The following is a 13,005-nucleotide window of genomic DNA, read 5'->3' on the forward strand; positions in this document are numbered from 1 at the left end:
GTATTTTCAGTCTATTTCCTGGCTTATCCGTGCAATATAAAAATATCCCGAAAATAAAAGTCCTTAGAATGCCATGCCAATTTAATACGATTTTTTTGGGAATATTTGAAGATTTACTGTGCAAAAATTACCGCGGGAGGAGCTGCCACCTGGCCATGAGGGTGGTGGGTGCGCCCCTGCCTCGTGGGCCCATGGTAGCCCTCCTCCACTTATCCCAGCACCCATCTTCTTCCTCTGTCTCACACAAACCCGAAAAACCAACTCAAGCACAAGTTCCAGCCACTTTTACTGCGATTTTCGATCTCCTTGCTCAAAGCACCTCTCACAAAACTGCTTGGGGAGATTGTTCCTTGGTATGTGACTCCTCCATTGGTCCAATTAGTTTTTGTTCTAGTGCTTTATTCTTTGCAAATTTATGCTGCATAGGTGACCATGTTCTTGAGCTTGCATGTCAAATTTATATGGTTCCAAGTAGTTCTAATGCTTGATATAGGCTCTAGGTACTTGTAGGAGTAGTTGCTATCAGTTTTATTGAAGTTGGTTCATTTTTGTTTGAAGTTACTAAAAATTTCAGAATTTTCAGAGAAAAACAATATGTTTAGGAAGATGTTCCAAGGTGGTTCCTCTAAGAAGCAAGGACCCAAGATTGCTATGTGCGATGCTGATGAGGATCCACCAAGAGACGCTTCAGTACGGCCTTGCGAATGGCCGTCGGAAAATTTTATGAACCATGCGGGAATTAAAGAAGAATTCAAATCATATTTGCGCAATGCCAGTCTTGAGGATTTTGAGGCTAACAATTGCCCCAAGTATCATGATCTCACAAGTTCATTTGTGAGGAGGTTTGAATATTCATCTTCGCATAATTCTCCTTCAGTCATGTTTGATCTTTATGACAAATCTTATACCATGAACCTAGAGGATTTCACTTCTGCTTGCGAACTTCCATCATGGGGCAGTATTAGGGATCCCCTAAATCTGAATTTAGAAACTTTCTTGCTAGTATAACTGTGGGGGAATCCAGAGAAATAACGCAGGCTACCATAGGGAGCATTCACTTTCCTGATATACATTATTTTGCTCTCTTCATCGGTAGATGCATAAATGCTAAGGATGAAGCATGTCACATGTGTGTCCCTGATCTTAGCATTCTTAGGAGTGATGTGTTAGGAGACCAATCTTATCATATGGGAGCCATTGTAACTCGTAGGTTGCATCATAATAGACATAATGGAGATTTCTTTGGAGGAATTTATGCAACCCGCTTAGCTCATTTTCTTGAAATAGACATTTGTGAGGGTGATATGGAGTTGCCTCCTGCATATTTAGACTATAACTATATGGTTTCGCACCAGTTTGTCAAGAGGCCTGAATCACCTCTCTTATATCGCTTAATTTTTGATAAACGACGCGTTTTCCGTATTACTCGCCCCGCTCCTGCCTTATTTGATTCACAGACAAAAGGAAGATATGTTATTACCAGAGAGGAGGCAGAAGAGTACGAGAGGAGAGCGGAGGCAACCCGACTCCACGCTGTAGCTCAGCAGGAGATAACCGCTGCACATCAGTATGATCCCAGCTATTCTTCCTCATCACAGTACGACCCCAACAACTATTATTATGGATATCCACCAGGCCAGCCGTGGCCATAGACCAACTTAGGCCAAAAGCCTAAGCTTGGGGGAGTACGTATTTCTCACCGACATTACATTTATGCTCACACACACTCATTACTAGATGTCGGTGCTCATACTTTTTCACTGTAATATCCATGCCAGTTTATTTTCCTTTTCCTGCTTTCTTCTTGTGTGTTTGTTAAACCTTAAGAAAAACCAAAAAAATTAGTAGTAGTTTATTTTTTCTGCTGTAGTAGTAATAAGTAAAAAGAAAACCCAAAAATATTTCACGTTCTTCTTTTGCTTGTTGGGAGCTTTTCCGTGTAAATAGCTTCATTTCTTTTCTTTTCTTTGGGGGTCAGTAGGAGAAGACCATGATTAAATTGTTGAAGTGGCTCTTATATGCATTATTGTCGATTTAACCTAGAGCCCATATTGCCTTGTCTTCTCCTGTTTATTGAATGCTCGCAGATTCCAGTTTAGTCCAATGCACGTACACTCTTATTATTATTCACACCGTTCGGTCGTGCAAGTGAAAGGCAATTATGATGATATATGATGGACTGACTGAGATGAGAAAAGCTGGTATGAACTCGACCTCTTTTGTTTTGTAAATATGATGAGTCTGTCGTTCTTGATTCAACTTATTATGAATAAACATGTTTGCAATAACAATTAGAGATCAGAGTTGATTGTGCCATGCTTGATTAGCTATGAGCTATAATGATTTACCTTGTGTGCCAACATGCTATTGAAATGATTATGGCGTTGTATGATGGGGTGCTATCCTCTTTTGAATGATTTAAGTGACTTGACTTGGCACATGTTCACGCATGTAGTTGAAACAAATCAACATAGCCTTCACGATATTTATGTTCGTGGTGGATTATATCCTACTCATGCTTGCATCCAATGTTTATTGATTTTAATGCATGTACATGGCTGTTGTCGCTCTCTGGTTGGTCGCTTCCCAGTCTTTTGCTAGCCTTCACTTGTACTAAGCGGGAATACTACTTGTGCATCCAATCCCTTAAACCCCAAAGTTATTCTAGATGAGTCCACCATACCGTCCTATATGCGGTATCTACCTGCCATTCCAAGTAAATTTGTATGTGCCAAACTCTAAACCTTCAAATAAACATTCTGTTTTGTATGCTCGAATAGCTCATGTATCAACAAAGGCTGTCCTTATCTTCCGTGTTAGGCGGGTTATTCTCAAGAGGAGTGGACTCCGCTCCTCACTCACGAGAAAATGGCTGGTCACCGAGATGCCCAGTCTCATACTTTATGCAAACTAAATCAAAATTAATTGCAAACAAAACTCCCCCTGGGACCTGATGTATGTTGGAGGCACTCGTTGTTTCGAGCAAGCCATGGATTGATGCTTGTTGGTGGAGGGGAGTATAAACTTTACCATTCTGTTTGGAAACCGCCTATAATGTGTTTAACATGGAAGATATCGCCATCTCTTAGTTGTTACGTTGACAATGAAAGTATACCGCCCAAAATACAATTTATCTCTATTTCAAAACCGAGCTCTGGCACCTCTACAAATCCCTGCTTCTCTCTGCGAAGGGCCTATCCATTTACTTTTATGTTGAGTCATCACCCTCTTATTAAAAAGCACTAGCTGGAGAGCACATCCATCATTTGCATTCATCACTGTTAATTTATATTGGGTATGACTATGATTGAATCTCTTTTACCATGAATTACAATGTCTAGTCAGTCCTTGATCTTTAAAGGTGCTCTGCATTTATATTTTGCGGTCTCAGAAAGGGCTAGCGAGATACCATCTTATTATATCATATTATGATTGTCTTGAGAAAGTGTTGTCACCCGAGACTTATTATTATGACTTGCTAGTTGATTATGCTATTGATATAAGTAATGATGAGACCTGAGAATTATTGCAAGTGTGGTTAGTTATGATCTATGCTGAAAACTTGAATACTGCCTTGACATAGTTACAACAATAAGAGCAAACAGAGTTTGTAAAAGTTTTTCTTTCTTTCTTTTAATTTGTCAACTGAATTGCTTGAGGACAAGTAAGGGTTTAAGCTTGGGGGAGTTGACACGTCTCTGTCGTATCTACTTTTCCAAACACTTTTGTCTTTGTTTTGGACTCTAACTTGTATGATTTGAATGGAACTAACCCGGACTGACGCTGTTTTCAGCAGAATTGCCATGATGTTGTTTTATGTGTAGAAAACAAATATTCTCGGAATGACCTGAAACTCCACGGAACATCTTAGAAAAAATAATAAAAAATCATCACTAAAGATGAAGACCAGGGGGCCCACACCCTTCTCACGAGGATGGGGGCGCGCCCCCTACCTCGTGGGCCCCCTGTTGCGTCTCCGACTCCAACTCCACCTCCATATATTGAGTTTCGATGAGAAAAAAATCAAAGAGAAGAAATCATCGCGTTTTACGATACGGAGCCGCCGTCAAGCCCTAAAACCTCTCGGGAGGGCTGATCTGGAGTCCGTTCGGGGCTCCGGAGAGGGGGATTCGTCGCCGTCGTCATCATCAACCATCCTCCATCACCAATTTCATGATGCTCACCGCCATGCGTGAGTAATTGCATCGTAGGCTTGCTGGACAGTGATGGGTTGGATGAGATTTATTATGTAATCGAATTAGTTTTGTTAGGGTTTGGTCCCTAGTATCCATTATGTTCTGAGATTGACGTTGCTATGACTTTGCTATGCTTAATGCTTGTCACTACGGCCCGAGTGTCATGATTTCAGATCTGAACCTATTATGTTTTCATGAATATATGTGAGTTCTAGATCCTATCTTGCAAGTCTATAATCACCCACTATGTGTTATGATCCGGCAACTCCGAAGTGACAATAATCGGGACCACTCCCGGTGATGACCATAGTTTGAGGAGTTCATTTATTCACTATGTGCTAATGCTTTGTTCCGGTTCTCTATTAAAAGGAGGCCTTAATATTCCTTAGTTTTCAATAGGACCCCGCTGCCATGGGAGGATAGGACAAAAGATGTCATGCAAGTTTTTTTTTTCATAAGCACGTATGACTATATATGGAATACATGCCTACATTACATTGATGAATTGGAGCTAGTTCTGTGTCACCCTATGTTATGACTGTTACATGATGAACCGCATGCGGCATAATTATCCATCACTGATCCGGTGCCTACGAGTTTTCCATATACTGGTTTTCGCTTATTTACTTTCCCACTGCTACTGTTACAATCACTAGAAAATACCAAAAATATTACTTTTGCTGTCTTTACTTTTGTTGCCGCTACCACCACTATCATATTACTTTGCTACTAAACACTTTACTGCAGATACTAAGTTTTTAGGTGTGGTTGAATTGACAACTCAACTGCTAATACTTGAGAATATTTTTTGGCTCCCCTTGTGTCGAATCACCCATTCATCTCGCGTAACCTAGTCGTCATCTATTGTTCCTTACTCTGTGCTGCCTCCGACGATCCCATTCCGATGACCGCGTGCACGGTTGATCAGGAAAACAGATGCTTCCGGAACCCTGTCGTTCGAGATCCTGTCCGAGAGAACGGCAATAAGGTTTTTGGGGAGCGTCTCATTGCGACTGCTCTCGATCTGTTCCCAGTTCCGTCCGCCTCTGTTTTCACTATTTCCCCTGCATCGACAGCATGGTCGATGCCGCCGCCGTCAAGAAGAAGGCCATAGACGACGCCGAGGCTGCTGCCGCCGCCGACGCGTTTACTCGTACTTGTGCTAGCTGTATATGTATTGCTCATAGATAGTTCGCTTATATGTTGTGTACAAGCTAATATGCTTAGGTATCGCTGTGAGATGCATATCATATATGTCATGCTTACTGTTTACTCGTGGATTAGTCTAATCGGAAAAGTGATAATATTTTCAACAATGACCGGCCACAATATCACTCTTTGCTGACTAATACGGTGTCTGCTTTAGGGACGAGCGTTGAATGCCCTAATTTGATTTATACTTATCATTAATATCTTCAATCACTCACGTATTTATATCCGTTGCAAACGCACGGGTATTTATCCAGTTATACGAATAAAGGCTGCAAATACTACGACGACTTCATGCTCGAGCCGGAGGAAGATGCTGCGTGCTGCGGCGCCGACCAGCCTGCGTGCTGGCTCCTGGAACCAGTGGACTGGGTTCGCCGCCGCCGCTAGAGAGGCAGCGCGTATCACGAGTCACGACCCCACCCACCCTCCGTGCCCACAACAGGGAAAAGCCAAGCCAAGACTGATTGATGCTGCAGGAGCTGGAGAAAGGCGGGGGGGGGGGGGGGGGGGGGGTGGTGGTCGAACATCCATCCCCGTGGCCGGCCGTTCCCCATCTCCTTCCCTAATCGATGGTCAAACCTCCTCCGCCTTCTCCTCCTTCCTGATCCCCGACCACCGTCCCCACCCATGTCCCGCCGTCTCTCCCTCCTCCTCCTCGCCTTCTCCATCCTCTTCCCCGCCACGCTCCTCGCCCAGCCCCCAACGGCGCCGCAGCAGTGCCCGCTAAACTTCACCGCCCTGCGCCCCTTCCTCGCCCCGCCGCTCCCCTCCGACGACGCCTCCCGCTGCGCCTTCGCGCTCCAGTCCGTCCGGCTCCTCCTCTCCCTCCACCTCGCCGCCACCGGTTCCTTCCTCGTCCCCGCCTCCTCCTCCTGCCTCCCGCCGCTCCGCGACGCGCTCCCCTTCCCGCTCCCTCCGCCCGATGCCTGCGGCCTCGCGGGCATCGACGCGCTCCTCTCCGCTCCTGGATGCGCCAACATCTCCACGCGAGCGGAGTTCGACGCCCGGGTGCCTGCCTCCGCCCGCAGGGACATCAACGCCAGCTGCGACCGCGAGCTCGGCGCCGTTCCGGTCTGCACCACCTGCACCACCTCGCTCAGCAAGACGGCCGCGGCCTACCTCCTGCCTGGATCCCCCGACGGCGGAAACAATGTCACCGGCTGCGTCCAGTACCCCTTCATATACGCCGGCGCCGCGGCCAGCCTACGCGGCCCCGACGACCCGGACACAGCCGACTGCCTCTACCTCCTTAAGGCCAACTCTGAACCCTCCAAAGGGTCGGGCGCCCCTGCCTGGCTCTACGGCGTCGTCTTCGGATGTCTCGCCTTTGTGCTGCTAGTTGCTGCCGCTGCTGCTTCGTGCTTCTTCGTGTGGCGACGCCGGAGGCGGGCTGCCGCTGCCGCACTCGCTGCGGACAGCAGGAGCAAGCGCTCGCATGCGATGGAGTCCATCACCGCCAGCACCACCCTGCTCAAGTTCACCTACGACGACATCAAGATGGCCACGGGGAGCTTCGCGAGAGACAGCATCATCGGCCGCGGTGGGTTCGGGAATGTGTACAAGGGGGTGCTCCCAGATGGCGCAGAGGTGGCAGTGAAGCGCTTCAAGAACTGCTCGGCGGCAGGGGATGCCGCGTTCGCGCATGAGGTGGAGGTGGTGGCCAGCGTGCGCCATGTCAACCTGGTCGCGCTCCGTGGCTACTGCATCGCCGCCACGCAGAGAGAGGGGCACCAGCGGATGATTGTGTGCGACCTCATGCATAATGGCAGCCTCCACGACCACCTCTTCGGCGCCGGGGAGTGCCAGATGGCTTGGCCAGTGAGGCAGAGGATTGCCATTGGGATGGCACGGGGGCTGTCCTACCTGCACCGTGGCACACAGCCAGCCATCATTCACAGGGACATCAAGGCAAGCAACATCTTGCTCGATGACGATTTTGAGGCGAAGGTGGCCGATTTTGGATTGGCCAAGTTTGCGCCAGAAGGGATGACACACGTGAGCACACGGGTTGCTGGCACAATGGGCTATGTCGCTCCAGAGTATGCCCTCTATGGCCAGTTAACTGAGAAGAGTGATGTCTACAGCTTCGGAGTTGTGCTTCTTGAGCTTATGAGTGGGAAGAGAGCATTCATGTCTCTCAGTGAGGGAGAGAGCTTCGTGCTTGCTGATTGGGCTTGGTCATTGGTGCGGAGGGGGAAGACGCTGGATGTGATCCAGGAAGGAATGGCTGAACCTGGTCCTACTAAGGTCATGGAGAAGTATGTGCTTGTCGCAGCACTCTGCACACATCCGCAGCTGCATGCCAGGCCAACAATGGAGCAAGTGGTGAAGATACTAGAAGCAGATTCAGCACCAGGGCCCTTAATCATTCCGGACAGGCCTCTCCCTGTTGTTGCAAACCTGGCCGATATTGAGAGGTCAGTGAGCAGCAGCACCGGCTCAGGTCAGCTGTTCAGTCCCTCTGGCTTCCGGTCTTTTATTCATAGAGACGAGGATGCTACACCGGAATCTCCAAAAGAAACATAACATTTTGTTTCACAGTTGCAATTTAATGTCTATCATCTTTGTTTTGTTAGCTTGATTTTATTTCTTGGATTACACATTGCAGGCAGCTGCTGTAGATGATAACATGTATTTTTGCTCTCATAGGAAATATATGATTCTCGTGTGACAGTTCAATTCGTTTAAAACGTATATAGTGTTGTTTATCTTTGCTACACATGCAGCTTAGTAATTGATGGAAGCTTCTTTCCTTTCTTTTCTTTGAGATTTTGGAGATCGAAAGCTTAGTGATCCTTTGTCCTGTGATATATATTACAATTGTTACTTGAAGAAGCTATTTGTGATCTGGGGTTCAAAGGTACCTCATAGTTCCATATTAGGACGATCATTCAGTTGGAAGAACAAGGTGACGTTCCACTGATTTGATTAGCTTATATGATATTGTATTCTAAAGAGAAGTCTTTACTTCTCTGTAGCTTAAAGAGAAAGATGATGTTAGAGTGGAGGATTTGGCTAAAGAGAGAGTTGTTGGTAAGAATGATTATGGTAATTCTTCTTACAGCCCTTCTACTAATGATAAGTTTTCTCTTTTACATATGTCCTATGTGGTGGGTATTGATCTGGTTTGTTCTATTGAGATGGTTGGGCATAATTTGAAAATTATATTGAGAAAATGGAACAAGTCTGGAAAGATTTTTATATTCAAAATATAGCTGATAAAATGGATATCCAGGAACCTAGTTCTCCAGGTCCCCTTGACACTGGAGGTACTGATATTTCCGAGCTTTGTTCTGATAATGATCATTTAGATGCTGAAGTTGAAGAGGATTAATATGACCACTTGAAAAATATTTTTTCTAGTGGGAGGAAAAAGGAAGGTGGCTCACCGGCTATTGGCTATGTGAAGCACATTGTTTTTATTGGTGGATTAAGAAGAATAGAAAAAGAACTAAATTTATTTATTTTGATAAATGATGATGGCCATGTTTTGGAATGTAAGGGGGATTGGTCAAGATGTTTTAAAAAGTATGTTTTGGAATGTAGGGGGGGTTGTCAAAATGTTAACAAAAGATTTGTCAGAGATTTGATTTTTGAAAGAAAAATTGATTTTATTAGTGTACAGGAAACCTTTAAAGTTGATTACACTAAAAAATAATTACATAATTTATGTGGAGGGAGAGATTTTATTTGGAACTGGTCTCCTCCTAGAGGTAGACCAGGAGGAATACTAGTGGGCTAACAGTGACATTGGATGTGACCCAAGTTGAAGTTGGAGTATGCTTTGTTAGGATCCTTGCGAATTTGACAGAGTTCGAGAGTGTATCATGATAATCCTCTACCATGTGTGGTAGATGGGGATTTTAATATCATTAGAAATAATTATAGAAAAATAAGCCCAATGACGAGAGAGAGAGAGAGAGAGGGAGGGAGGGAGAGGGAGAGAGAGAGATTGCATCTCATGATGTTGCTCTCATATTTAGGTTTGAGAGGGAGAGAGAGAGAGAGAGAGAGATTGGATCTCATGATGTTGCTCTCATATTTAGATTTGAGTAGACAGGTGGCAGCAAAGATTGGTAATTTTGAGGAGAAATGTTAGAGAGTGGAATAAAAATGTCGATGCTTGTTATAGAAAAATATATTAAAACTAAGATCTTACCAAGTTGGGTGTTATTGAAAAAAGTGTTGATTAATAGCTTAACTGCTCATGATAGAATTTAGTAAAAGGAACTCAGAGATCAATCGTGCAGGATTTTAAAACAAGAGCAATTGAAGTGGTTGCAGAGATATAAAGACAAACAAAATAAGGAGACAACAACACTAGATATTAAAATGCCAAAATTAATGGCAGAAGGAGAGACAAAAAAAGATTATCTCCTTGGAAGAAGAGGATGGGGATACTGAGGGAGATACATTACTGTTTTTTATAAAATGCATTTTGGACATGCCGAAGAATCAGATCTCTTTGAATATTCAGGAAGCTAAGAAAAATTCTAATAGAGATGTTGAGAAACTGGCTGAACCTTTCACCATGGAAGATCTGCAATATGTGGTTTTCTAGAGAAAATAAGAGTCCCTGGCCTGATGGCTTACCTGTGGACTTCTATCAACACTTTTGGGATGTGGTCAAGGGGGATTTAAAAGACTTACTAGATGATTATCATAGAGGGGTCCTATATATTACTAGGCTGAATTATGGCATTATTAATTTAGTCTAAAAAGCTAAAGATGTCAAACAAATCGAGAAGTTTAAACCTATTTGTTAGCTAAATGTTAGTTTCAAAATTACTACTAAAGTTTTGATGAACAAACTTAGTAAGTGGTTCATCCAATTATCTCTCAAACCCAAAGTGCCTTTATAAAAGGTAGGTACATTATGAAAGGTGTGGTTGTCCTACATGAAGCATTGAATTCTATTCACCATAAGAAATAAAGTGCCCTCCTATTTAAAGTGGACTTTGAGAAGGCATATGATAAAATCAAATGGCCTTTTTGTCTACCAAATGTTGAAATTAAGAAACTTTCCTCACTAAGGGCATCTCTAGCTGATCCCCAATAACCAGTTAGAGTAAAAATCCGGTTTTACTCCTCTAACCGGCACCTAGCCGATCCCTAATCGGCATTAGAGGAGTAAAAAAATATCCTTCCCTATTTTTACTCCACCGCTCCATGACCGAGTAAAAAAATGCGCCTCTCCTCCTCTTCCTGTTCGCCTCCTCTGCCTCTTCTCCTCCCCCCATTCCCGCCGCCGGCGCCCCCTCCCCTCCTCCGCCCTCCCTACTACTTGTGATAGGCGTTGGGATTTCCTGAAGAGGAAGGGTCAAGTAGTATAATAGCAGAAAATATTCCCCTCGGTAAAAACCAAGGTTTATCGAACCAATAGGAGATTCATGCAAACAAAGGTCGTTAGTACCCTGTACACACACAAACAAATACTTGCACCCAATGCGGGCAAGAGAATTAATTTTGATAGTGGTAGATAAATAAATTGCAAAATTAAATAAAAGCAAATAAACTGCAACAAGATATTTAGAGTTTTAGTAATATGAGGTGAATGGACCCGTGGGCCATAACTTTCCCTAGAGGCATCTCTCAAGAACATAGCAAACGGTGGATACACAAATTAATGTTGGGCAATTGATAAAAGAGCGCATAGTTATGATGTTAATCATGGCATGATTGATACATAGGCATTACGTCTGTGACAAGTAGACCGACATCCATCTGCATCTACTACTATTAATCCACTTCGAGAACGCTTCTATGCTTGAGTCACTATGTATTAGGTTCATAACAAACATAATAACGCTTTAAGCATAATGACATAATGTAGACAAAATAAGACCAATCAATATGATCAAACCCTGTCATTTTACCCTTAGTAGCAACAATACAAATACGTGCCTCGCTACCCCTTCTATCACGAGGTGAGGACATCGCAAGATTGAATCTACCACATAGAACCTCTCCCAATGAAGATAAATCAATCTAGTTGGCCAAACTAAACGGATAGATCGAAGAGAAATAAAAAGCTATAAAAATCACACATAATAAAGTTCATAAATAACTCAACGACTTTCAATGAACAATCTGATCATAAACCCCCAATTCATATGATCCCAACAAACGCACCTCAAAAGGTCATAATAAAGTTCATAAATAACTCAACGACTTTCAATGAACAATCTGATCATAAACCCCCAATTCATATGATCCCAACAAACGCACCTCAAAAGGTTACATCATATCAATCTCTGAAGAGACCATTGTATTGAAGATCAAAAAGACAGAGAGAGCCATCTAGCTACTGCTATGGACCCATAGGTCCGGTGAGGAACTACTCGCGCATTATCAGAGTGGCAGCAAGGTTGATATAGAGGCCCTCCGTGATCGATTCCCCCTCCAGCAGAGTATCGATAGAGGCCTCCAGATGGAATCGTGGGAGAACAAAGGCTTGCAGCAGTGGAATAATTGTTTTGGGTCTCGCTCTGGTGGTTTCTGGATTTTAGGGAATTTATGGGCCTGGAATTAGGTCAAATAGAGTTGCGAGGGGGCCACAAGCTCAGAAAACTCCCCTGGGGGCGTGGCATGAGAGCTTGTGCCTCTCTCGTGTGGCGTCTAGTTTCCCCACGAAGCTTCTAGGGACCCTTCTGGTCCAAAAAAATCATCGTAAAGTTTCATCACGTTCGGACTTCGGATGGTATGGTTTTTCTGCGAAACAATAGGAACCGACAGTAGCACTAGGTTAATAGGTTCTTTCCAAAAAATGATATAAATTTGCATATACAAGCATACAAGTTTGATAATATAATAGCATGAAACATTCAAACATTATAGATACGTTGGAGGAGGAGTTCTATGCCGAGGAGTGGCGACACATCTCCCTTGACTCCGGCGCCGACGACACCGGGCCGGATCCAATGGGCGGTGGCATGTCAAGGCAATTGGCTCGACCTCTACCATGGCGAGATTGGCTTGACCTCGGATGAAGATTAGTTCAATTTAGGTTTAAGTTTAAATTTATGTTTAATTTTTTGTCAAGACTAGGTTGAAGCTATGTTGAAGCTAGGTTGAACTTATGTTTAAATTTATGCATTCAGTTGAAGCTATGTTGAAACTACGTTGAATTTATGCAAATTTAGTTTTACTCCGTTATATATAGGGGATCGGTAGGTTCGGCCAAATCTTAGTGGAGTAAAAATACTCCACTAATGTTTACTCCGTCGGGCACTCCGCTATTTTTAGGGGATCAGTTAGAGTTGCCCTAATGGTGTGACTGGATTATGCATACTACGAGAGGGGGTCATGTGGGGGTTAAAGTTAATGATACAATTGTGCCTTACTTTCAAAATCACGAAGGCCTAAAATAATGGGTTGTTCTCTCCCCGTTGTTGTTTGATTTAGCCGTTGATGCTTTAGCCATTATCATGGATAAATCTAAACAAAATGACTTTTGTGAAAAGGGTGTTGGGTGGCCAATATGCTACCATATATGCTGATGACACAATTTTTCTTTTACAAGAAGATGAAGTGAGTGCAAAGAATTTAAAATTTATTTTGGGAGCTTTTGAAAATATGCCTAGACTTATCATTGATT

General features: G+C 43.8%; 1 protein-coding gene across 1 annotated transcript; it reads left to right on the forward strand.

Annotated features, from left to right (window-relative positions):
• Window positions 1-5,876: 5,876 nt before the first annotated feature.
• Window positions 5,877-8,087, forward strand: LOC125550935 (probable LRR receptor-like serine/threonine-protein kinase RKF3). Its single transcript, XM_048714064.1, has one exon. The coding sequence runs from the start codon at window positions 6,036-6,038 to the stop codon at window positions 7,932-7,934; it is 1,899 nt and encodes a 632-aa protein (XP_048570021.1). The 5' UTR covers window positions 5,877-6,035; the 3' UTR covers window positions 7,935-8,087.
• The last annotated feature ends 4,918 nt before the right edge of the window (window positions 8,088-13,005 follow it).

This window comes from Triticum urartu, chromosome 4, assembly GCF_003073215.2.
Source record: "Triticum urartu cultivar G1812 chromosome 4, Tu2.1, whole genome shotgun sequence".
Lineage (NCBI taxonomy): Eukaryota > Viridiplantae > Streptophyta > Magnoliopsida > Poales > Poaceae > Triticum > Triticum urartu.